At 44.9% G+C, this 27809-nt stretch overlaps 1 protein-coding gene across 1 annotated transcript; it reads right to left on the bottom strand.

Moving 5' to 3' along the window:
- LOC310792036 (reticulophagy regulator 1-like) lies at window positions 1–27755 on the bottom strand (the record flags this gene model as incomplete). The annotated part of the gene is made up of 8 exons (XM_083653718.1): window positions 1–554; window positions 1504–1659; window positions 3372–3495; window positions 3874–3944; window positions 10853–10975; window positions 13752–13836; window positions 17289–17406; window positions 27724–27755. The coding sequence occupies 8 exons, from the start codon at window positions 27753–27755 to the stop codon at window positions 199–201; spliced, it is 1065 nt and encodes a 354-aa protein (XP_083509844.1). The 3' UTR covers window positions 1–198.
- Window positions 27756–27809: the final 54 nt, after the last annotated feature.

The following is a 27809-nucleotide window of genomic DNA, read 5'->3' as shown; positions in this document are numbered from 1 at the left end:
TCTAACTCCAAGTCCCAATGCCTGAATGTTCGAGTCATCAGTGCTCAAGTCCACGTCGATTCACTAGTTAGTGGTCACGAGTCCTGAAAATGTGTCCAGGACTCGGACTGGAGTCAGAGTCTGACTGTACCCTCAACAGTCCTCTATGAACACACCTCCCCTCGCCCCTGTGTCTCCTCCTGCTGTTCTCTTCCTGAATCAATGGCGTCCGAGGAGTTTGGAGAGGAATCCTCTGGAGGGCGGCTTGCTGCTCTTGTCCTGAGCCTCCTCTTTGGCCTGGGTCTCCTCCTCTCCCAGCCCCAGCTCCCCTTCCAGCTGCTCCAGCTCGGCCTGGTCCAGGAGCTCAAAGTCCTCCACCTCGCTGTCAGACTCCTCGGCCAGCTCCAATTCCAGGAGTCTCGACCTTCCCGGCTCTTCCTTTGCCATCGCCAAGCCGACGGCGGCTTCTATTCTCTCCTGGATGGCGGCCGTGACCGCGGCGGCGATGACATCGCCCGCCACCTGGTTGACCAATTCTAGGGTCTTGTTGGCGGGATGGTCTTTGTACGAAGGACCTGTATGTAGGGATGTGCCATATTGTATCGTCATCGATATATCATTACATTCATTATCATATCATCAAAAATTCATATCGTGATAATGGCAATATTCTCCCCCCCCCCCCCCCGCTGTTGTATCCCATTTTTATCCCCCATTAGTGATAATTTAATGTATTTATCCTGGTTGCTGCTCCACCCTCTGACAATCTGGGGAGAGCCGAGGCTGGCTCCATGCTTCCTCCGAGACATGGGCAGTTAGCCAGCCGCTTCTTTTCACCTGAAAGGGGAAGCTTCACCGGTAGGACATAGCGCGTGGGAGGTTCACGCTATTCCAACCAGTTCCCCTCCCTCTGAACAGGCGCCCCTAATGACCAGAGAAGGCACCACATTAGCAACCAGGATATTGCATGTTTTGGTGAAGGGGGTTCCTATATGAAGGAAACCCCCAGGGGGCACGGGGAGAACATGCAAACTCCACACAGAAGGGCCCTTTTGACGACCCCACCCGGGCGGTGGGCACTCGAGGACATGCGGACGGGCACGCACTCCTTCAGCGCTCACAGCGTCCCAGTTGAGAATCGAACCCAGGACCTTCTAGCTGTGAGGTGTGACGTACGCACAGCAACAACAAACATGACTGAAAGCGGCTCCACGGGGGAGGAGTTAATTCCAAAATGGGGAGTGGCTTCAGCCGTGTGGAATTGGTTTGGTTACAAAAGAGCATGTACAACAAACTATACGTATATGAACAAACTGCGGTCATATTCAAAGGCATATTTGAAGGCAAACTTACATTTACGCGGATGTAAAACTATAACACTTATTTTTGTTTGCGATTGCATCTTCTTGAAATGAATAATGACATATTTCTCAGTATTTTTTTCATATCGTCAAGAATATCGTTGTCGCAGAAATACCCTGAAATATAGTGATATTATTTTAGGGCCATATCGCCCACCCCTACCTGTACGCTTGGATTCAATTGGCTGCTGTGGATTAGGCGGAGGCGTGGGGAGTCCGATGCTAAGGTCGTCATCATCGTCTCCGTTGGTCAGTATGCCGTTGTCAAGGGAGGGGAATTCTGGGAGGCCGCCGGTAAACGCTTCTTCTCTGTCGAGGTCTTGGAGGTTGGAGAGAGGACGTGCAAGTTAAGATTCAAACCTCAATCCAGAACCAGCACAAACAGACCAGTGGAAACAGCGATGTTGAATTTGTTGTATATCCTCGACATTGAATGTAAACATGTGTTTGGTTGAGTGTGATTAAAAACAAGTGGATGTAGAGTCATTTTGTACTTTGATTTAGGCAGTGCTGATTGTGCGAAAATAAGCACAACACTTTACAATATGGCACAGTTTAAATTCATATTAAAACAACATTTGAAATCTATGGATGACTTGATGATTCAACTTTATTTTTGGTGCTATATTTGTACAGGTTTACAACATTTTTTAGTCTTCTTCACTATCCAACATTTGTTTCATTCTTTCTTTTTTGCTCTAATGTATTTGAGTGTTTGTGAGTATTGGACGACTGCATGTGAGTGTAAATTGTTATCCATTTTTAGTATATCTTGAGTGCATTTGAAACAGCATTTCTAACAGTATAAATGGGACATTAATCTAGAATAGATTATCTATATGTGATATAATTGTTGGCCATTGGGCAAAAGAGTGATGTGCAAAGAGTAACGTGTAGGTAAATTGTTGAAAATGTATAATGTTGAGAATACTAAAAACAAACCCCCTTGGTGGTGTTAGTACAGTATGTTGCTGTCCCATCAAACTCAAGTTGCTCAATCAGGTGTGCTTCTTAGTTTGAGGCTCCCTGTCACAAACCTACATGTTGGACTCAGACTTATGTGTGATTGTGAGCATGTGTAGGCAGGTATGGAGCTGTCACACCTACCCTCTGAGATGTTGGTGTAGGATGGTATGGAGCTGTCACACCTACCCTCTGAGATGTTGGTGTAGGCAGGTATGGAGCTGTCACACCTACCCTCTGAGATGTTGGTGTAGGAGGGTATGGAGCTGTCACACTTACCCTCTGAGATGTTGGTGTAGGCAGGTATGGAGCTGGCACACCTACCCTCTGAGATGTTGGTGTAGGAGGGTATGGAGCTGTCACACCTACCCTCTGAGATGTTGGTGTAGGAGGGTATGGAGCTGTCACACCTACCCTCTGAGATGTTGGTGTAGGATGGTATGGAGCTGTCACACTTACCCTCTGAGATGTTGGTGTAGGAGGGTATGGAGCTGTCACACCTACCTTCTGAGATGTTGGTGTAGGAGGGTATGGAGCTGTCACACCTACCCTCTGAGATGTTGGTGTAGGAGGGTATGGAGCTGTCACACCTACCTTCTGAGATCTTGGTGTAGGAGGGTATGGAGCTGTCACACCTACCGTCTAAGATGTTGGTGTAGGAGGGTATGGAGCTGTCACACCTACCTTCTGAGATCTTGGTGTAGGAGGGTATGGAGCTGTCACACCTACCTTCTGAGATCTTGGTGTAGGAGGGTATGGAGCTGTCACACCTACCGTCTAAGATGTTGGTGTAGGAGGGTATGGAGCTGTCACACCTACCCTCCGAGATGTTGGTGTAGGAGGGTATGGAGCTGTCACACCTACCCTCCGAGATGTTGGTGTAGGAGGCTATGGAGCTGGCACATCTACCTTCTGAGATGTTGGTGTAGGAGTGTAAGGAGCTGGCACACCTACTGTCTGAGGCATATGTCCTGTCACAAGCCTACATGTTGGTGTAGGAGGGTAAGGAGCTGCCACACCTACCCTCTGAGATGTTGGTGTAGGAGGGTATGGAGATGCCACACCTACCCTCTGAGTTCTCTGTCTGAGGCGTATGTCCTTCTGACAGGTTGAATGTGCCGTTGTCCGTCCATGTCACGTCAGACACCTCTGTGTCAGATACAGACATTTCCTTACAGGCTGTGGAGTCCAGCTGTTACAGGAAAACAGATTGAAATGTTAGAATCTAAAAGCAACATCTAACGGTTAGATGTTACTTTCTAAAATACAGAGAGAGACAGAAATACTCTGACTGGTGGAGTTAAACCTAGAGAAGCCCTGAGAAACATGTGAGAGAGAGAGAAAAAGTCTGATCTAAATTGTTTTCTCTCCTGTGTTTATGACTTAAGAACAGATGGGGAGGAAGCTTTTGCTAGGATCATCTGATTTTAGGCTGATTTTCCTTTGTTATAATGCTCACTTCGGCCACAAGAGTGCACCACTACCCCATGTTCTGAATAGGGCTAAAAGCGTTCACGTTTTCTTCCAGATGAATTTAAATTGAGGGTAGAGGGGAGATGAGATTCCCAACCTTAGGAAACATGGAAGAGAGGTCGGCCTCGATGCTCTCGTTCTCAGTCTGGGCCTGGGCCAGTCTCTTCTCTGAAATGAAGAAAACAGAGATTTTATTATTGGTTTTGTTTTAAAAACAGTTAGTAGACGGACAAATAACTTTCCAGCGCCCGGGGCCAACTTCGGATGTTGTCGTCACTGGTCGCATGACGATGACAATCTTCTGCATGTTTTTGGTGGAGGGGGGGGGGGGGGGGGGGGTTATGTACGGAGGAACCCCCTGGGGAGCACGGGGAGAACATGCAAACTCCACACAGAAAGGCCCTTTCGACGAGATAGCCCACCTGGGCAGTAGGCACTGAGGATATGGGGGGGAACACAACCTCAGCGCCCATAGCGTCCCAGGCGAGAATCGAACTCAGGACCTTCTAGCTGTGAGGCGACAGCGCTACCGACTGCGCCACCGTACCCCCGGTATCTAGTACCATACTGAATCTAATACATTTGATTTGGTAGCTTTAGGTCTGGTTCTGTATGATATACACAAATGAAGCAAGTATTTGATGGAGAAGGCCAAGTTCAACATCAACCCTAACAAGGAAGTGATGTGTTTTATGTTCTGGTTTGTTTGGTAGAAGGGCCCCATCGTCGCAAAAGCCATAATTTTGATTTGCGCTTGTTTTGTGCTCGTTTAATGCCGCACACAATGCAAATTGGGGGCGTGCACAAGCGCATTCGTATTCTCCCTGCCGCGCTATTACCTCTATGCCCACCAGGGGTGTCCCCGCAAAATGCTTGCTTTCTGCTATCGACAGAATGCAGCAAATTCTTTGCGTGCACGCAATCTTAAGAGCACCTAATAGCAGCTCTTAACCAGCTCTTAGCGCAAAAATACCTCGCTGTGCTTGGCGCACCAGTATTCTCCGCGCTGTGCAGGGGAATTCCTTTTGGATAGGTCATTACACAGACGTGCCAAACACCAGGACGACAAATTCTGCTGCTCAAATTGGGTAACGAATTGAGAAAACTTGGACATTGTAGCCTACTTGCAATATTCACCTTAACCTTCACCTATCACATAACCCGGAGGGTCGTTGGGGCACCACAGCCGATCTGTTCCATCTTTCTCTGTTTCACTGAGTTTTAATTGAGTCCACTCATTCTTGGATGTTATCCTCCATTCTTTTCTTTTGTCTCCCCTGTTTCCTGCCTCCTTGTACAGTGTTGCAGGATGGTCTTTGCCAGGTCTGATGATCTGCAATATTATTGGCAATCAAATGTCCCTGTTTGCCCGTTGCAAAAACGCTTCTATTTTCCACTCAACAAAAGAACCAGCCTGGTAAACCAGCCTGGTAAACCAGCCTGGTAAAGCAGCCTGGTAAACCAGCCCGTCACGTGAACTCACATTTCATTACGTTCTGTGAGACGGTCTGGCCCCAAAGGCCTGGGAGGGTGTTAAGCAGAAGCTGCAAAGCGGAAGAGCCAATCAGCGACTGCGCTCAGTGCCCTGTGATTGACAGCGCAAGTTGGCCAATCAGGGGCGGACTGACGTAGTTGATGACGTGAATACGTAGGCCGACACTGTAGCAAACATGGCGGCTTCCGAAGTAACTAGCAGTAACGTGAACGTTAGCATAAACACAGCCATAAGTGAAGTTGTTGCAGAAATAGACTCACAACAACAACAACAACAATTAAACAAGAGCAAGAGTATGCGCTTGCAGAGTTTCTGGGCAGAAAAGACGTTTTCGCTATTCTACCGACTGGATTTAGCAAAAGTCTGATCTATCAACTTGCACCATTGGTGATGAACGCTACTTCGCTAGCTTGGTAATGCTGCTGCTGGCTCTGAACTAAACAGCGCCCTGTGATGATGTTACTTGTTTTGGTACGCTGATTGGCTGAAGGCGTTTGTCTGTCAACACAACTACGCCCGCCCCTGCTCCCGCCCCTGCTAAGGACTGGGTGAAGAGTTGGGGCCAGATCGTCTCGCAGAACGTAATGAAATGTGAGTTCACGTGACGGGCTGGTTTACCAGGCTACAAAAGAACCCAAATTACATCAAATCACAGATGTATTTAACAGGTATATGATGTGATGGTGTTGTTGTGAGATAGGCCTATCCAAATTACGCATGGGGAGATTTACAGCATATTATAAAAAAAACTACATATATATATATATATATTAGGGATGTCACAATATATCGTCGCACAATATATCGCGATATCAAAACGTGACAATATGTATCATTGAGATGAAATCTCATATCGTGAGAAAAAGAAGCTGAACATGGTGGCACTGATCTGCATCTGATTGCATGCTCGCTCTCCTTTTCATTGCTTTGTTTGAACGGACGAGGGACGTTACAGACACGGAGGATGAAAATGGTGAAATTACTCAAATTAGCGTGGAGGATGCCCCCTCAACTTACAAATCGATCGCAAAAAAATATTGTTAAAATATCGTATCGTTATCGTGAACCCAATATCGTGTATCGTATCGTATCGTGAACTGAGTGTATCGTGACACCCCTAATATATATATAAACTTATAAATATAAATATATATACAAACTTCATTATAAATATATATATATATATATATATATATATATAATGAAGTTTTTATTATTTTTCACAGATTACATCATCATTCATTTAGAACAAAATGAGACTAGTAAGTCTATGATTAGTAACCCATGTAAAAGACAGACAGCACAAAAAACATAAACACATCCCAATACAAATACATCCCAAAACATAACAAAACATAAACACATCCCAATACAAATACATCCCAAAACACAACAAAACATAAACACATCCCAATACAAATACATCCCAAAACACAACAAAACGGCAGTAAAAAAAAGAAAAGACAACAAAGTGGGGGGGGTGGGGTCAACACTTTTGTCTTGGATATCCTCCACACATACACAACACCACTGCTTGGTAGGCTACCTACTAGGGCTGTGGCGATTCACTTATCTCCTGATTCGATACTATCACGATTCTTGGGTGCCGATTCGATTTATATTGCGATTCTTAAGTATTGCGATTCTACGATTATTGCGATTCGATATTACGATTTATTGCGATTTTTGTTTATTTTTTTTTGTTTATTTTTTCAGTTTGTTTGCTTTTTTACACTAGATTAGAACATGGGAAAAGTTGAATCATACACTATATTATATCATGAGTAGGGCTGGGCGATATAGTTAAAAACAGGGGCGGACTGGGATCATAATTCAGGCCGGGCATTAGATACCAAGCAGGCCAGGCCGATATGGGCCGACGCACGTGAAATTTGGGCCGTTTGAAGCCCAATTTGGGCCGCTTGAAGCCAGATTTGGGCCGTTTGAAGTCCAATTTTACAATGAGATGCACCCACTTTAACCCTGAAGTGTAATTATTACTTCAGACTAACTAATAAAGTAATAAAACCACTAGTAAACCAGTAGGCGGCGTCTGGCCTGCTGTTCAGTGAGTGGCCTGACTGCAAGCACCAAAAAAAATTTTTTTTTTTTTTTTTTTTTTTGCGATTATCGATTCTGGAATAAAAGATCGATTCAAAAAATCGTGCCATTAAAAATCGCGATACTTAGGTGAATCGATATTTTCCCCCACCCCTACTACCTTCACACACATCCTCTCTTCATACACGCAACTTTCCATTTCAAGTGAAACGTAAAAGGGTTTCTGGAGCTCTCCACTCTACCGCCGTACTTCCTCTTTGGAGTATATTGCGTAGATCCTGGTGCAGGTAATCTATTAGTGGCTGCCATGTTTTCATAAAGTTGTTTTCATTATCTTTCATTCTGGCGCTGAGTCTCTCCATAGGAAGTACTCTCAAGATGTATCTGTACCACTGCGTCACAGATGGGTTTTTTCTTGGATCCAATTTAATAGTACCGTAATAATAATAATACATCTTCTTGCCAGGAAGAGAAGTTTGTTTAATAGCTTAGATCTTTGCAGATCTAGCACCCCTGATTTGGGAGGGAGCCCCAACAAAAACTGCTCTGGATCTAAGCAAATAACACATTCTAAACTCAGCTCCTTTGTTATGCACATCCAGAATCTGGCTATTTTCAGACATTCAAAGACAATGTTTATAACTTCCAACTGCCACTTTACATTTGGTACAAAGGGGGGATCTGTTCGGGTCAATTTTATTCAGGAATTGAGGTGTTCTATGTTGTCTGTGTAATATTCGATATTGCATCTCCTTGAATCTATTACAGAAAAACATACAATGACTCTAATGGCTCTAATAGCTTCTTCCCAGCTCTCTTTGTCATATTCAATTTGAAGATCCTTTTCCCATCTTGCTGTCACTTTATCTATATTCTGAACATTGTCGTGTAGAAAGTCATCATAAAAATACGAGATCAAGCCTTTGTTCAATGCACAGTGGATGATAGCTTCTTCCATATGCCCAAGAAGGCTCTTATCCTGGGGTAATTTAGCATCCCTATTAATAAAATGTCGAGCCTGGAAATAAGCAAATAAATCTGTTCTTGGGACTCCGAATCTATTTCTGACCAGATCAAAGGGCATTACGATATTCTCTTCATCAAACAAGTCTCCTATCACTTTAATGCCTTTGTCATGCCAGGACTGTGTCATGCCAGGACTGATATATTTTATATATATATATATATATATACAGTATATATATATATATATTAGGGCTGTCAATCGATTAAAATATTTAATCGCGATTAATCGCATGATTGTCCATAGTTAATCATGATTAATCGCAAATTAATCACACAATTTGTTATCTGTTCTAAATCTACCTTAAACGGAGGTACCTTAAACATGGGAGCTTTGTGCAAAGATGCACTGCTGTATTAATATGGGTAGTAGCTATTATCATTAGTATGGGTAAGTATTTGGCCATTGGTATATTGTTATTATTGCTACTAGTTACTGGTAATACACATCTCTCAGGATGCTCTGTGTGAAATTAACCTGCTATCCAGGAGCAGCTTTGTGCCAGCTCTCTCTCCCCCTCTCTGTCTGTGTGTGTGTGTGTGTGTGTGTGTGTGTGTGTGTGTGTGTGTCTGTGTGTGTCGGCAACAAACAGCAAACTATATTAAAAGGACTGAGAGACGGGAATCTGATTGTTTTTTTTATATTTTTTCCCCATTTTTATTCCCCATTAGTGCTAATTTTAATTTATTTATCCTGGTTGCTGCTCCACCCTCTGCCGATCTGGGGAGAGCCGAAACTGGCTCCATGCTTCCTCCGAGACATGGGCAGTTAGCCAGCCGCTTCTTTTCACCTGACAGGGGAAGCTTCACCGGTAGGACATAGCACGTGGGAGGTTCACGCTATTCCAACCAGTTCCCCTCCCTCCGAACAGGCGCCCCTAATGACCAGAGGAGGCACCACATTAGCAACCAGGATATTGCATGTCTTTTGGTGAGGGGTTCCTATATGAAGGAAACCTCCAGGGGGCATGGGGAGAACATGCAAACTCCACACAGAAAGGCCCTTTTTGACGACCCCACCCGGGCGGTGGGCACTCGAGGACATGCGGACGGGTCGGGCACGCATTCCTTCAGCGCTCACAGCGTCCCAGGTGAGAATCGAACCCAGGACCTTCTAGCTGTGAGGCGACAGCTCTACCACTGAGCCACCATGCCCCCCCATTGCACACCAGTTTCCACGCCTCTTATGCTATCTTCCCTGCCTCGTCGGCAGGATAGCAGTCCGCAAACCGATAGCAGTCAGGAGCAAACCTGATTGGTTTGATTGAGGTAATGCCCAGGCTTTGCCAGGCCACACCTGTGAATAATTCTGGTGGAAATCCTGTTTGCGCCGTGCGCAGATGATTTGGCACACCTCCAATTTGCACCTGCGCCCGGTGCCGTGCCGAGTTCCGCACAGTTACGTTTCTGTATAAATCATTACAATACGCTTCCGTGAGGTGGGGATGTGTTTGGCGGCGGGGGTGCAAAACTCGGCACAACACCTGAACGCAAATTGGCACTTGCGCGAGGCGGACTGCTATCCTGCCGACGAGGCAGGGAAGATAGCAAAGAGGCGCGCAAACTGGTGTGCAAGCGATAGTGCCTGTAGGACAATATGGCCCCATGTCTGAACAGAGAGAAGAGAAACTCAAACTACATCCAAAGAAAATACAAGCTCCGCCCACACTGATTGACAGGCGATCTTTGGGATGTGCAGTGCGTAAAAAACACCACAACAATGACAGTTAGCACCAAAGAAGACATACTACATCTCATATGTCCAGGGCCGCCGCACCCTATACGCAGAGTACGCAGACTGCGTAGGGCATCATGTGACTGAGGGTACCAAAAATTTTTTTTTTTTTTTTTGGTGCCCTCAGTCAGGCCACTCACTGAACAGCAGGCCAGGCGCCGCCTACTGGTTTACTAGTGGTTTTATTACTTTATTCAGGGTTAAAGTGGGTGCATCTCATTGTAAAATTGGACTCGGCCCAAATTGGGCTTCAAACGGCCCAAATTGGGCTTCAAGCGGCCCAAATCTGGCTTCAACCGGCCCAAATCTGGCTTCAAACGACCCAAATCGGGCTTCAGACGGTCCAAATCTGGCTTCAAACAGCCCAAATCTGGCTTCAAACGGCCCAAATTGGGCTTCAAACAGCCCAAATTTTTCGCCGCCGCCCTTCGGACGCCGGCACGCACGTCGGCCTGTATCGGCCTGGCCTGCTTGGTATCTAGTGCCCGGCCTGAATTATGATCCCAGTCCGCCCCTGCTTGCATGTACAGTTTAACAATCACTTGTTTGCTGACATGTACAGTAATTCTAACAATTGTTTGTTTGCCCCATGTAATGAAATGTGAGATACACTAGTATCGTTCATAATTAATGATTTTGCAGTCTTTCGTTTGACAGTTATTGAAAGTTTTGCGGGGGGGGGGCACCACAAAACAATTACGCTTAGGGCACCCAAATGGCCAGCAGCGGCCCTGCATATGTCACATATTGCTGATAGCTTACCGTGATTCTCTTTGATTTTCTGAAGGAACTCCAGGATGCCGAAGTCCAGTTTCTGCAGAACTGGCTCCAGCCACAAGCCAAACTCAGGAGACGAGATCAGAGGCCACAGGAAGATGCCCAGCACTGCAGAGCAAGGTCACGAGATGCTATGAGATGTGTGTCCAGAAAAACCACTAACATGCATCTTAGTGACTGCATCATCATTATCAAATGGATACGGTCTAAGGGGGAAACATACATTTCTACTTCTCTGAAAATATACATCACCATTGACTTCAGTACAGTATAACTGAAGTCGATGGTGAGTGGTTTTCTCTGCAGTTGTGCTGTAACCTCCCTGTGTGTTATATGGACTAACTTCACCTGTGTTTCAACTGGCATGATGGAGAGGAGCTAACTCCACCTGTGTTTCAACTGGCATGAGAGGGAGGAGCTAACTGCACCTGTGTTTCAACTGGCATGAGGGGAGGAGCTAACTTCACCTGTGATTCAACTGGCATGAGAGGGAGGAGCTAACTTCACCTGTGTTTCAACTGGCATGATGGAGAGGAGCTAACTTCACCTGTGTTTCAACTGGCATGAGAGGGAGGAGCTAACTGCACCTGTGTTTCAACTGGCATGAGGGGAGGAGCTAACTTCACCTGTGATTCAACTGGCATGAGAGGGAGGAGCTAACTTCACCTGTGTTTCAACTGGCATGATGGAGAGGAGCTAACTCCACCTGTGTTTAAACTGCCATGATGGAGAGGAGCTAACTTCACCTGTGTTTCAACTGGCATTAGAGGGAGGAGCTAACTGCACCTGTGTTTCAAATGGCATGAGGGGAGGAGCTAACTTCACCTGTGTTTCAACTGCCATGATGGAGAGGAGCTAACTTCACCTGTGTTTCAACTGGCATTAGAGGGAGGAGCTAACTGCACCTGTGTTTCAACTGGCATGAGGGGAGGAGCTAACTTCACCTGTGATTCAACTGGCATGAGAGGGAGGAGCTAACTTCACCTGTGTTTCAACTGGCATGAGGGGGAGCAGCTAACTTCACCTGTGTTTCAACTGGCATGAGAGGGAGGAGCTAACTTCACCTGTGTTTCAACTGGCATGAGGGGGAGGAGCTAACTTCACCTGTGTTTCAACTGGCATGAGAACGAGGAGCTAACTCCACCTGTGTTTCAACTGGCATGCGAGGGAGGAGCTAACTTCACCTGTGTTTCAACTGGCATGAGGGGGAGGAGCTAACTTCACCTGTGTTTCAACTGGCATGAGGGGGAGGAGCTAACTGCACCTGTGTTTCAACTGGCAACTCCAAAAACAAACTACAGAGAATCATCAATAAATCCTCCAAAATAATCCACACCCCCCTTCCGTCACTTGAATCACTCCACCGCCAAAGGACAATAAATAGAGCTAAAAAAATCATTTCTGACCCCACTCACCCAACATACCACATCTTCCAGCTGTTGCCCTCTGGGAGGCGCTACAGGTCTCTGCCCACCAAGACAACCCGTTTTAAAAACAGTTTCTTCCCCACTGCTATAAGGACACTGAACTCTATATAACTACCCCCATATCACTGCTGCTATAACTGTATTGTGTACTGTTATTGTGTTTATGTATGTATGTATCATGATGTTGGACATGCTTACGTATGAACTGTACTGAAAACAAATTCCACCAGCCTGGCTGTGTGGTCATTAAAGAATCTAATCTAATCTAATCTAATGATGGGGAGGAGATGAAGACAGACTTTTTATTTTTGGGTGATATAGGGTGAACTTTGCCTGATTATGATGGGCCTACTGAAGGTCACAGTTCATCAGCCACCTTATTATTTAACTGTTCACACTACACTGCTGCTGACCAAAAGAAACTGCAAGAAAAACCCTGATGTTCCCATGGCAACAAAACAAAAACAAAAGCAAAGCTTGTCACTATTGGCTGTGAGTTTTTCCATTAAAAGTGGCTGTTCAGGTCCAGGGCGAGATTGGCCAAATTTACACCAAACATGGATCCTAATTGTGATCGCTGTCAAACAACCCCAGCCACTTTATCACATGTGTTTTGGCTTTGCCCAAAATTAGTAGGTTTTTGGCAGTCCATATTTAAAAAAATGTCTGATATACTGGAAATATCCATTGAACCTCTTGCCATAATTGCAATCTTTGGTGTGGTCCCGTGTGATCTCTCCCTCAACCAATGCAGTAAAAAGATGATAGCGTTTGGTACACTTCTGGCTAGAAGACTTGTACTCCTTAAATGGAAAAACAAGTTTCCTCCAACTTTCAATCACTGGGTCAGAGATCTTATGTATCATCTAACCCTAGAAGAAATCCGATACGCTACAAGGGGTTGTGCTCTCGACTTTTATACCATCTGGCAGCCAGTCCTGGACCAGGTAGAGAAAATGGACGCTTCAAGCATTTCAAATGTATAGATTTACCCCCCCCCCCCCCCTTTCTCATATTTATTTTCATTAATCTGTTTTTGTTGTTGTTGTGTGTTTTTTTCTTTTCTTTCTTTTTCTTTTATGTGTCTTTGTGTATTGATATACTGTGATGTATGACATGATGTATGTGGTGTAATAGGCTAGGGGTTCTCGTGGGATGGGTTTTTGTTTAAAAGTGTCAAGTGTATTTAAATCTGTATTTTGTATTTTGTATGATATACAGAAAACGAATAAAAAAACTTTGGACAAAAAAAAAAGTGGCTGTTCAGGGACCAGGTAACAAACACATGCAACCATCATTCAGCAGGATTGGATGATGATATATTACGAAGTCTCTCATTTGTGGAGCTCAAAGTGAAATGTAATTTTATCCACTTGTGGCTCGCTAGGAGCAAACAAAATCACTGTCCCTCATTGCGATGAAAAGGTGTATTCATGGAAGTTGTTCAGTCGACTCACCGAAAATATAAGAGATAACAATCCCTGGAATGTAGCGTCCTAAGACAGCAAAGAAGGTGCACAAACTGCAAACCAGCAGGCAAAACTAGAACGGAGAGAAAAGAAATAGTGAAAATGACACAAAATAATCTGAGATGGATATACATGTAGGGCTCTATCTTCCCGACGGCGGTAATTTTGCGTTAGCGCCCGTTTTGCGCTGATCGAATAGCGCCGCGCAAAGCCCTAATTGTGGGCGTGTCGGCCCGCTGGGCTTCACGTCATCTCGGTGCATCTCGGCGCAAACGTCCATAGGCGTTTTTATGCCCATATAGGATTCACAAGGTGAGATCACTCCCCTTAAAAGCCACAGCGTCACCGCCATCACACACCAGCCTCCTTCGTGCTGAGAGCAAGCAGAGAAACAGAGAGAGAGAGAGAAAAGAGAGAGGGGGAGAGAGAGAGAGAAAAGAGAGAGGGTGAGAGAAAGAGACAGAGTGAGAGAGAGAGGGGGGGGGGGGGGGAACGAGAGAGGGAAGAGAGAGAGGGCCGCCGCGCAATTACGCAGTGTTGTCCCAAAGCGTGCGCTTACTGTAATTAGACGTTTCGTTCATATAGGCTATAACATAGGCATACACATCAAACAATATTTGTTTCTTTAATCGGGTAGGAATGTGTGAGATTTTACTTCTAGCCTATTTCAATATAACCTTGCTTGCAAGATGGATAACCTCGCAAGATCAAAAGAGATTCTCTCGACGTAATCCATCTTGTCATGCACAGGCAGTTAAGATGATTGGCCGAACCATGCTGGTCCGACGAATCAGCGGCAGCCTTAGGCGGGCTCAGGCTCGTCTGGGCAAGTAGTGGGTACATGGTCTTTGTAGTTCTTTTCACTCGTCAACATGGCTGCCGCCGCGGAAGTGACAGGCAGTCTGAATGAAATTGAATGTAACGTTCCCAATTCTATGTATTACATTCTAAAAAACGACCCTCAACATTTGGGAAGGTTAAGCCACACAACTAGTTCGTTATAATCTAACTAAATGCTTCGAAGGTGACTTTACAACCATGAGGACTCAATCAATGAATACCACGGAGATCAGGCACAGGCACCTTCGGCGTTCTGATTGGTTGAAGTTAACACCCACCAGCGGTGATAGACAGATGGGTCATCCAATCACCTGCCAAGTAGCTTGGAAAAAGTGCCTGCCTCCGTCAGCGGGTCTGGTTACTGCATTCCCAGATCGACTGGTTTAGTGAAATGTATGTGGAGCTATACTGTCCATCTGGCAGCGTCAGGTTAATTTCGATAGCCTATGTCAGAATTGTCCACTCTGGTTAAGCCATTGACTGCGGTCACGCCATCCGCGCTGTGGAGAAGCTGGTCTTGCATGCGTGCAATTGCAGGGAAATAGGTTACTGTACTGGCCGGACACTACGGGTCGGTCCCCTGGGTGTTTTGGGCCGGCCAGGGTGGGGAGAGGCAGCTTGGCACAACACCGTCACAACTTTCTCAAAAGCAATCTACTGTTACCTCACTGCACCACAAACCTGTATGGTCGGGAATTATGTAACCTAATAAAACCATGACGAACGAATTCTCATTTTTAAATCAAGGTGTGTTTTGTCTGCAATGTAGGCTATAGAGTTGAAAATCAATGTGGCCTTCCGAGGAGAGAAGAGTGTGTGCAGGTGCGACTCGTGGAGAGTGACATCCATGCCGTGCGTAAATGGATCCAAGCAAGGATTTCCTGCACTGCACGGAGATGTGGAGACTGTCTGCGCTCAGGCGTACGTCTGCGTTTGCGCTAAGACCAGCTATTTCCTGGCGTTAAAATTGAGAGCACCCAAGCCGATTTTTTCTAACACATTGCGCTGGAATGCCTATTTTGGAACGAGCAACGCCCAAGCCTCTCTTTGCGTTCGGAGCATACCGACAGTATCTTCCCCAGAGCTCTAAATGACACTCGCGCGAGGCAAGTGTGCGAGATGATAGGCTAGTGGCAATGGACACGCATGGGCCACGCCTACGCCTGCGTCATCCCAGCGCAAAACTGGACGGTGGAGGCAGACGATAGCTTAGACGCTGGGAAGATAGCAATAAGAGGCACGCAAACGATAGCGCCGTACGAAGATAGGGCCCGTAGTGTTTCTCCAGTGTCACTGTATAGAGAGGCAAAGTGACCGCCTACTTCCTGCTTCAGCACTGGACCAGAGATTTTCATCCGCCATTTATTTTCCTATGGACTTCGTAAAATGCTTATAAAAATAGTTTGACTTTGTCAAACTAAACAGTTCAGCTATATTTAGAATCGGGAGAGACCATAGAACATTTCACTCTGACCAAAAGGTTAAAAAACTACACCCGAAAAAATATTTTCTTTAAATCGATTATCTAACGTTTTGGAGTGAAATATTATGTGGTCTCTCCTGTTTCTAAATATATCTGAACCGTTTGGTTTGACGAAGTAAAACAATTTTTATAAGCATTTTACGAAATGTCTATGGGAAAATAAATGGCGGATGAAAATCGCTGGTACAGTGCTGAAGCAGGAAGTGATGTTCACTTTGGCTCTGTATTGGAGAACAAGGCAATCTGTACAAATCAGCCTTTTTCTCAATCCATGAATCAATGATTTTCACATGACCCCCTGGCTTTGGAAGTGGCCATGTGTTTTATTGAATACAGATTTCGTCTTATCCTCAACACTCAATGTTTCCGCACATTTGATACGTTGGTGCAAATGGTTAAATTAAATTCTGAAGCAGATATATAGCTGGAGAGCTATCAGCCCGCACACTCACCGGATAATTTAAAGTCTTAGGTGCACGGCACAATAGTTTCTTGAAGCAATAGAGAAGGAGCCAGCACTCAGAGAATCCTTTTGAGGGTTTTTATTCCTGTTGCACCACAACGTACGCGTTTCAGCGTTAGCCTTCGTCAACGCTGACGAAGGCTAACGCTGAAACGCGTACGTTGTGGTGCAACAGGAATAAAAACCCTCAAAAGGATTCTCTGAGTGCTGGCTCCTTCTCTAAATGAAATTCTGAAAATGCAATTGCACATCATTTGACCATCTCTATCAACTGAATGCACGAAACCTCAAAAACGCCGTCTACGATGAAATCTGTATGTCCCAAATACCTTCAGAGGGCAAGACAACCAGACATGACTTCTCTGATCAGTTATGATGCAGTAAGTGAGGGAAAAGTTCAGTCAGTCAGTGTGGAGTGGTCAGTCAAGTCAGTGTGGAGTGGTCAGTCAAGTCAGTGTGGAGTGGTCAGTCAAGTCAGTGTGGAGTGGTCAGTCAAGTCAGTGTGGAGTGGTCAGTCAAGTCATTGTGGAGTGGTCAGTCAAGTCAGTGTGGAGTGGTCAGTCAAGTCAGTGTGGAGTGGTCAGTCAAGTCAGTGTGGAGTGGTCAGTCAAGTCAGTGTGGAGTGGTCAGTCAAGTCAGTGTGGAGTGGTCAGTCAAGTCAGTGTGGAGTGGTCAGTCAAGTCAGTGTGGAGTGGTCAGTCAAGTCAGTGTGGAGTGGTCAGTCAAGTCTCTGCCTCACCTTGCCAGGGTTCTGCTGTTTGAAAGACGACGTCTCCTGCAGGAAAAGTCTGAAGGAGTCGCCGAGCTGTGGGCTGATCCCAGACCTGCTTTGCTGGCCTGAGTCGATGATCTCCCAGCTGCAGGAACACAAACACACAGGCATCATCAGTCAGGTTCAAAACACACAGGCATCATCAGTCAAGTTCAAAACACACAGGCATCATCAATCAAGTTCAAAATGAGTCACAATGACAGTACGGCCTCGTTAACCAATTACCAAGCTCCAGTTGAACTTTGAACTGAAATGAATGAGACAGCATCAACCTCCCCACAGTTACAATGCTCAGGATTGTCTTTATTACAGTTTCAAGAAAGACAGTTCTTCTAACCACCAAAATGTATTATTATTATTATAAATATGATATATATATAGAGAGAGATATGGATATTATTTTTACACTATTCAAGTGAACAGGATTGTTTGGAAGCTCAAAGGGGTAGGGTTACAAATATAAGTAAAATAAGTTCAATGTAAAAAACAACAACAACAGCAGGGGAAACTGGTGGGAGTTTGAGAGAATCTGCAAGTTGAGAGAAATGTCAAGATGAAAGTTAGTAGTGCGTTTACAAACTGCTGGTCTCACACTGACAGTAAGGGGGCGCCAACATCTCATCTGCATGCTGCCATAGGTCCAGTGCTATCAATAGCACCATGTACAAAATAAACAATGTGGACTATGTGGGAAAGAAGGTAGGTACACAACCCTGCTCACTGGGTATTTTTAGATGATTGCTAAATCAAAATCTAAAGTCTATTTTGTTGGCATAGGTGACATTTACACAGGGACACTGGGGACATGTCTCCTTTGTGAAGTGTCCCATTCTGTCCCCACCACTGTTTACATTTCTTTTAAGCTATGCAATCAGCGAAGGCAAATCAACCCTCAGCAATGTTTGTTGTTGGTTTCCGTTGGCTCAGTCAGATAAGCGTTAAGACAACCCTAGCCAATAGGAAGACCTTCTGGAATGAGAGCAACTGCCTGACCAGCGAATAGGAATACCATATACCCCCCCCCCCCCCCCAACTTGTACTGTACTTGGTACTGCTGCTCCATTCATTGCTCCACCCCCTCTGCCAATCTGGGGAGAGTTGTAGACTAGCACCATGCTTCCTCCGATACATGTGCCATCGCCAGCCGCTTCTTTTCACCTGACAGTGAGGAGTTTCACCGGCAGGACATAGCGCATGTGGAGGATCACACCACATTGCCCCCAGTTCCCCTCCCCCCAAACAGTTCCCCCCGACTGACCAGAGGAGGCGCTAGGCAGCGACCAGGACTCAGACCCCCACCGGCTTCCCACCCGCAGACACGGCCAATTGTGTCTGTAGGAACGTTTGACCAAGCCGGGTCTCCGCGGTGGTAAGCAAGTGCTTTTACCTCTACACTACCCAGACGCCCCCTGGTGGTAGGCGAGTGCTTTTACCTCTACACACTGGTTCAGCGTGCAAAGGTGTGCGGTGTGATCGCAAAAGCGTGTAATAGGTTCACGCCCAGCTCAAGGTCTGCAGGCGTAGGCGTGGGTTGAGGCAAGGCAAGGCGTAGGTGCCCTATGTGAACGTAGCGTAAGTGTAGCTACAATTCTACATGTGAACACAGCTTAACTCATTGAGTGCCAGCCACTTTTGGAGAACGGACACTCCCAGTGCCAGAGTTTCAGAGCGTTTTCAGTGATTTCTCGAGGCCCACAGAATATTGTGTGATATTACTATGTAAACACCGAACACGCACAAAGAACGATGAGACTCTATTGTATCAGCAGCAAAAAAAAGTTTATTGATATCATTTTCCGTTCTTTAGTTATCAGCCGGAGAAGATAGGTCAAAAACAGAAAAAATTGGCGTTTCCATCTAGAAGCTGAGATATTGAGCCTTTTGTGAAATATAGCATTTCAAGCACATGACTGACTCTGAAGGTAATATTTTCTGATGTGACACCTCAAAAATAATTTACTTCAATAAAACAGTGAAAACAAAGGAATTTTGTTTGGCAAAATAATATTTTTTAGCTGCAACCAGCAGCGCTGGCCCCTGCGTGCGCAGACCCTACACCTTCTTGCTGGTCTTGATTTACTGCTGGTGGGCATCAGATAGCTTGTTTGCCTGTCTCTGTCAATCGAGCCTGCTGTGTGGGTGTTGTGTGTTGTACGCTGCCCTGCGTGCCCCACCCCCCTCCTCCTCCTCCTTCGTGGGAGTGTCTCTGCGCGACTCAGTGTCACTGCGTTTGCTCTCGCTCTGCTTTTGCTCCGTCTGCACTAGAGGTCGACCGATATTGCTTTTTCAATGGCCGATGCCGATGCCGATCTTTGGAGAGCAGGGCGGCCGATGGCCGATATATAATGCCGATTATTTTATTTTTTTCATTCGATAAAATACGATTAAAATAAACTCCTCAAAAAAAGTTTGGAAACGTTATTTTGCTCGATTATTTCTCCCCTTTAATAATACCAATTGGTATTGTATTTTATATAGTTGGAAAGCCTGATTAGTCACCTTTACAACGGGGTACAACTTGTAAGGATTGTGCATTCGTGGAATGAGAAACACACAGCTAAACGTGTGGGTAGCGCCCCCAAAAAATGTGCAATATTCTTCTGTTGGTATTTTTTTTTAAAGAAATCTAGTAGCCTAGATTTCCATTATCCATTCATGCAAATTGAAAATTTAATATAACATTATACTGTAGGCCTACATCTAATATAAGATGTTATCTTAGCCAGTACAGTAACATGTTTTTGATTATTCTTTTTATTAAATAGAAAAATACATTGGGTTATGCGGTATAGATTTCAGTAGTGACTGGTAGGCTATAGCGAGAGAGCAGTATGTCAGAGAACTCATTCATGCACTGTTCTATACATTAACAATAATAATAATAATAATAATGTAACTGTTTAGATTTGCTGTCATTTGATGGGAGAAGTGTGTTTGCAGAAGATGGTGGTGACTGAGGAAACGTAACGTTACAGTAGGCTCATGGGTGCATGAGAAGACTCACATTCAGTGGCGGACTGCCTGGCCTGGCCTGGCCTGCCAATTTTTTTTTTTTTTTTTTTTTGCAGGCCGATGCCGATTAATTAAAAATGCCAATAATCGGCCCCAATTAATCGGCCGGCCGATTAATCGGTCGATCTCTAGTCTGCACTGAAAAGTGCGCTGCATCCCCCCGCTTTTTCACAGCCTGTCCCGGCTCCCAGCTGAGAATAATGTAACTTTTCAGAAAGAGGCTGGTGTCGGCAACTAAATCATATGGAGGGGCTATTGCAGCGGAGACGGAGGAGCTCAATTGTGGTGTCAGCAGATTGACTGCTGTTCACAGGCACAGCTAACGTTATGCTTCATGCATATCGATGCGATTTCCGTTTCCTCATGACTTCTTCTCTCTTTTCTCCTGGCCTTTCTCTAATCTGGAGAGCACTGTCGCCACCTAATGGGTCCCTAAAATAGCTTTTACACATTCAACAGCCACCATACTTTCACAGGAGATGGATCTGGCTTTGATACACGTCCCACCGTCAAAAAACGCAATTGACGACTTTAGTCGTCTTTGGCACTCAACGTTACTAAAGCAATTGACGACTAAAGTCGTCATTGGCACTCAATGAGTTAAGTGTAGCTACAATTTTACATGTGAACACAGCCTAAGTGTAGCTACAATTCTACATGTGAACACAGCCTAAGTGTAGCTACAATTCTACATGTGAACACAGCCTAAGTGTAGCTACAATTCTGCATGTGAACACAGCCTAAGTGTAGCTACAATTTTACATATGAACACAGCCTAAGTGTAGCTACAATTCTACATGTGAACACAGCCTAAGTGTAGCTACAATTCTGCATGTGAACACAGCCTAAGTGTAGCTACAATTTTACATATGAACACAGCCTAAGTGTAGCTACAATTTTACATGTGAACACAGCCTAAGTGTAGCTACAATTCTGCATGTGAACACAGCCTAAGTGTAGCTACATGTGAACACAGCCTAAGTGTAGCTACATGTGAACAGTAACACAGCCTAAGTGTCGCTACATGTGAACACAGCCTAGCCTAAGTGTAGCTACATGTGAACACAGCCTAAGTGTAGCTACATGTGAACAGTAACACAGCCTAAGTGTAGCTACATGTGAACACAGCCTAAGTGTCGCTACATGTGAACACAGCCTAAGTGTAGCTACATGTGAACAGTAACACAGCCTAAGTGTCGCTACATGTGAACACAGCCTAAGTGTAGCTACATCAGAACAGTAACACAGCCTAAGTGTAGCTACATGTGAACACAGCCTAAGTGTAGCTACATGTGAACACAGCCTAAGTGTAGCTACATCAGAACAGTAACACAGGCTAAGTGTAGCTACATGTGAACACAGCCTAAGTGTCGCTACATGTGAACACAGCCTAAGTGTAGCTACATGTGAACAGTAACACAGCCTAAGTGTCGCTACATGTGAACACAGCCTAAGTGTCGCTACATGTGAACACACAACACAGCTTAAGTGTAGCTACATGTGAACAGTAACACAGCCTAAGTGTCGCTACATGTGAACACAGCCTAAGTGTAGCTACATCAGAACAGTAACACAGCCTAAGTGTAGCTACATCAGAACAGTAACACAGCCTAAGTGTAGCTACTGGCAAAATGACCATTCAAGAATGGCAATTTGTATTGGGAATGACATCATATCAATTAAAATCTATGAGACAAACTAAACAAAAGTCAAAGTTCACCATCATTATCGGTGATGGCCGACATCCCACTCTGCTTGGCGAAGCTCCATCCCTATACTTTCCCCCTGAACCGGTAACCCTTCCTCCCCCAGACTCACCCACAAACCTACCACCCCCCCCCCCCCCCCTAACCCTAAGCCCTCCCTCTCACCCCACCCAAACATACACCCGGCCCTCCCTCTCACACCACCCAAACATACACCCGGCCCTCCCTCTCACTCCACCCAAACATACACCCGGCCCTCCCTCTCACACCACCCAAACATACACCCGGCCCTCCCTCTCACACCACCCAAACATACACCCGGCCCTCCCTCTCACCCCACCCAAACATACACCCGGCCCTCCCTCTCACACCACCCAAACATACACCCGGCCCTCCCTCTCACCCCACCCAAACATACACCCTAAGCCCTCCCTCTCACTCCACCCAAACATACACCCGGCCCTCCCTCTCACACCACCCAAACATACACCCGGCCCTCCCTCTCACCCCACCCAAACATACACCCGGCCCTCCCTCTCACCCCACCCAAACATACACCCTAAGCCCTCCCTCTCACTCCACCCAAACATACACCCGGCCCTCCCTCTCACCCCACCCAAACATACACCCGGCCCTCCCTCTCACCCCACCCAAACATACACCCGGCCCTCCCTCTCACTCCACCCAAACATACACCCGGCCCTCCCTCTCGCCCAGCCTGGTCTCAGTCTCACATCACAACCCTCGTGACGAAAGGTCAGCTCGCTGCTCCCCTCTCTCCCCTCTCGCCTTCCAGGCACATGCTTCCCGAGGAGATGGCTTTCCAGGGAAACTCGATGGACCGAACAGGTGACGGCATTAACGCAAGGCAATCGGTGAGGATAGGAGTTTCTCCATTCCACGAAAGACCACACCTCTCCTGGGAGAGAGCTGTAAACATTCTCGGATAACAGACTAAAAGGTTTCTCCAAGTCAACTGGTATGTGGGACAGTGGTTTATAAAGATGCTGCCTGGGTAAACCTCTTGGCACCGCCGTTATTTCCCTTTGGGAAAAGATCAGGGAAGTTCCAATGCGGAAATAATCTCCTTTCTCATTATCAGAATCTCAGAAGCTCCCGAGTTCAAAGTCAGATGCTTTGGACAGTTCTTTCAGATTTTTCTTCAAATTAAAACAGAGTGTTTACCCTGTGAATAAGATACATTTGACTTTGGGGTGGATTCTCTGTCTTACCGCCTCTGGATCTTCTATGAATTACACCTAGATCGTTTTTGGTGTCCGGTTTAATCCAGAAGCGTTTGCACGGCTTGTTAGAACTGTTGACCTAATACACATAGGTGGCCAAGCCTGAAATGCCTCAGTCCTGCGGTCTGTGCTCAAAGAGTCTTATGTTGACTATTAGCCACTATAAGACTTGGGCCATATCTTAGATACCACTAAGAGAACATATCACGTTATTACTCCAGATCAGTAGACCACCGCTCTTGTCCATCCATCTGTGCCTCAACTCGTCCACCTGACGGTTATGTTTCACAGGAGTCTGGACACTTCAGTCCTTCAATGTTCTAAGCTGACGGGCTGGTTTACAGCAGGAAAGGGGAGGGGCTTACCATACAAGCAGCTGCTGGACAGCCATGGGGGAGGGGCTTACCATACAAGCAGCTGCTGGACATGTAGCCATGGCGTTTCACTCATCTCTGAAACAACTCAGGGAGCAGCGTGTCTGAGCTTCTAACAAGCCCAGTGACGGACGGCGCTTTAAATATAGAGCGAGACAAACAACGCAAGGAATGGCGTCAAAAACATCCAAGCTGTTCACATGTGGTTGGAGAGACGGTAAATATGTTTATCCTCCTGGCTGTGTCAATATGATACAGAAATCTGAACTCCCATGCAGCTAATACCTGTTTACGTTCTGTGTATGCAGCAGCAGCTTCACAGCAATCTGGCCACCCAGAGTCTATCAGTCTGATGACTAATAAGACTAAGAACCCAGAGTCTATCAGTCTGGTGACTAATAAGACTCTGAGAACCCAGAGTCTATCAGTCTGGTGACTAATAAGACCCTGAGAACCCAGAGTCTATCAGTCTGGTGACTAATAAAAATCTGAGAACCCAGAGTATATCAGTCTGGTGACTAATAAGACCCTGAGAACCCAGAGTCTATCAGTCTGGTGACTAATAAAAATCTGAGAACCCAGAGTATATCAGTCTGGTGACTAATAAGACCCTGAGAACCCAGAGTCTATCAGTCTGGTGACTAATAAAAATCTGAGAACCCAGAGTATATCAGTCTGGTGACTAATAAGACCCTGAGAACCCAGAGTCTATCAGTCTGGTGACTAATAAAAATCTGAGAACCCAGAGTATATCAGTCTGGTGACTAATAAGACTCTAAGAACCCAGAGTCTATCAGTCTGATGACTAATAAGACTCTAAGAACCCAGAGTCTATCAGTATGACGACTAATAAGACCCTGAGAACCCAGAGTCTATCAGTCTGACGACTAATAAGACTCTGAGAACCCAGAGTCTATCAGTCTGACGACTAATAAGACTCTAAGAACACAGAGTATATCAGTCTGATGACTAATAAGACCCTGAGAACCCAGAGTCTATCAGTCGGACGATTAATAAGACTCTAAGAACACAGAGTATATCAGTCTGACGACTAATAAGACTCTAAGAACCCAGAGTCTATCAGTCTGACGACTACCGGTAATAAGACTCTAAGAACCCAGAGTCTATCAGTCTGACGACTAATAAGACTCTGGGAGAGACGGACGATATTTCGGGGTTTCCATTGTAGAGCGGACGTCCGCATCGAGACTTCTGCTTCCGTGCGCCGTGGTCATTTTTTACAGTCCGATTGACGCGGGAATGGAGTGGGAGTTGAATGGAGTGGGAGTTGAATGGAGTGGGAGTTGAACGGAGTGGGAGTTGAACGGAGTGGGAGTTGAACGGAGTGGGAGTTGAATGTTTCTTATGAAGACTGAAGACTTATTAGTCTTCAGACTGATAGACTCTGGGTTATTAGAGTTTTATTAGTCTTCAGACTGATAGACTCTGGGTTATTAGAGTCTTATTAGTCTTCAGACTGATAGACTCTGGGTTATTAGAGTTTTATTAGTCTTCAGACTGATAGACTCTGGGTTATTAGAGTCTTATTAGTCTTCAGACTGATAGACTCTGGGTTATTAGAGTTTTATTAGTCTTCAGACTGATAGACTCTGGGTTATTAGAGTCTTATTAGTCTTCAGACTGATAGACTCTGGGTTATTAGAGTTTTATTAGTCTTCAGACTGATAGACTCTGGGTTATTAGAGTCTTATTAGTCTTCAGACTGATAGACTCTGGGTTATTAGAGTTTTATTAGTCTTCAGACTGATAGACTCTGGGTTATTAGAGTCTTATTAGTCTTCAGACTGATAGACTCTGGGTTATTAGAGTCTTATTAGTCTTCAGACTGATAGACTCTGGGTTATTAGAGTCTTATTAGTCTTCAGACTGATAGACTCTGGGTTCTTAGAGTCTTATTAGTCTTCAGACTGAGAGACTCTGGGTTCTTAGAGTCTTATTAGTCTTCAGACTGATAGACTCTGGGTTATTAGAGTCTTATTAGTCTTCAGACTGATAGACTCTGGGTTATTAGAGTCTTATTAGTCTTCAGACTGATAGACTCTGGGTTATTAGAGTTTTATTAGTCTTCAGACTGATAGACTCTGGGTGCCCAGATTGCCTTCACAGTGACGGACAGCTGATATCAGTAAAGTAAGAAATGAATGTCCTAGCTGACAATGTTATTTATGCAAATTGAGATGTGTACTCATGTGTACACACATATGTGTTGAGATGTGTACTCATATGTGTACACACATATGTGTTGAGATGTGTACTCATATGTGTACACACCTATGTGTTGAGATGTGTACTCATATGTGTACACACATATGTGTTGAGATGTGTACTCATATGTGTACACACATATGTGTTGAGATGTGTACTCATATGTGTACACACATATGTGTGTACACATATGTGTTGAGATGTGTACTCAGTGCACCCATAATTAATAGCCTTCTCTTGGACATTTTATTTTTTTTACATTTTATTATCTCATGTGTTTGTGTGTATTGCTTTTATTCTGTGTATGTATTGTTATCCCTTGTGTATGTTCTTTGTTACCCCTTGTGCATTTTTATTATATTGTTTTTTATTTCCGTATTCTGTATTTATCCTGTAGTTTTTAGTTGTTTATGTTCCGAGGACTGCGGGTGAAAATTAGCTTTGGCTAACCCCGGCACTTTTACCGTTGTCACATATGGATGATTCTGTACGTGTTTAACTGTTTTATTAATGTGCATTGTCCTGTCCAAATAAAGTAAAGTAAAGTAAAGTACTGCTTTCCAAGAAGACTCATGCCATGTTGTGGTTGACGCTGAGAGTTAATCAAACCAGAAATTTGACCATTTTGGTCAAATGTGTGAGCTAACTTCTTCAGATGGGATAAGAAAAATGTGAGTAGATGGTCAATCGCTGATGATCAGACAACTGGGTAACACTTTATAATAACGTTCAGTCCCAAGTCATTTATAAGCCTTTAGTTAATGATGAACTAATCACTTACAAAACACGAATATGCATTTGTAGATGATTAATACATTCTACAGTATGTTAATATATCGTTGTAAGTCATCTATAAACTTTTAGTAAATGAAGTGTTCCTCACCTGTTATAAATGATGTGTAAATCATTTACAATTAATTTACAAGGCTTTCTGCATCCCCTAATCTAAAGTGTAAACCATTCATCACACATAAATGTGTAACATACAGGGGGTAGCTCTGTCAAAATTGAAGCCAATGCAGCAGTGCACTTAAACCTGCATTCTTTCGAATGGCCTGCAGGGAGCGACCCATTGGTCTGTTGACTTCTGTTTTTTTATGCCTCACGTATGACATTTTGGCCATTGCCATCTTGGATCTTGACACAAGTCCAGGGGTTTCCCACAGAGCACGGCCTGCTATTGGTTCGTGATCGGCGAGCTGTGTGATCAGTGGACAAGCGACATGTCAATCACGCCCCAAAACATAGTCTGCAACTACAACATAGTCAACTACTATTGAGACCATAAACACATTAGGAAAGTGTTTACTGATGAGGCCATACTTGAGGCTTCAAAACAGAAGTCCACAAACCAATGGGTCGCCCCCTGCAGGCAAAGAGGACACTTCTGCATTGGCTTCAATTTTGACAAACAGAGCTACTACCCCCTTGTATGTAACACATGTATGTGTGATGACTGGTTTACACTTTAGATTAGGGGATGCAGAAAGCCTTGTAAATTCATTGTAAATTATTTACACATCATTTACAACAGGTGAGGAACACTTCATTTACTAAAAGTTTATAGATGACTTACAACACATTTGTCATATGTTAACATAAGATTTATTAATCATCTACAAATGTATATTCATGTTTTGTAAACGGTTAGTTCATCATTAACTAAAGGCTTACAAATGACTTACGACTGAACGTTATTATAAACACAAACAATGAAAAAGGATTGCATCCCATCTACTATAGCTTTGTAACTGTTGTCAAAAGGCAGCAAAGAGACAGAAACAAGCCAGTCTGTTCTAGTCTGTGCAACTGAACACACCCGGAGGGGCTGCTGTCATACCTCAGTCCTGCCCCGCGGTCGTCAGGAGACATCTCCAGAGCTTTAGGATGATTTGCTGATGCGACTACAGGCAGTCAGAAGACGAT

This window comes from Poromitra crassiceps, assembly GCF_964638095.1.
Source record: "Poromitra crassiceps genome assembly, chromosome: 17".
NCBI classification, from domain to species: Eukaryota; Metazoa; Chordata; class Actinopteri; order Beryciformes; family Melamphaidae; genus Poromitra; species Poromitra crassiceps.
This window is presented reverse-complemented; position numbering and strand designations above follow the sequence as displayed.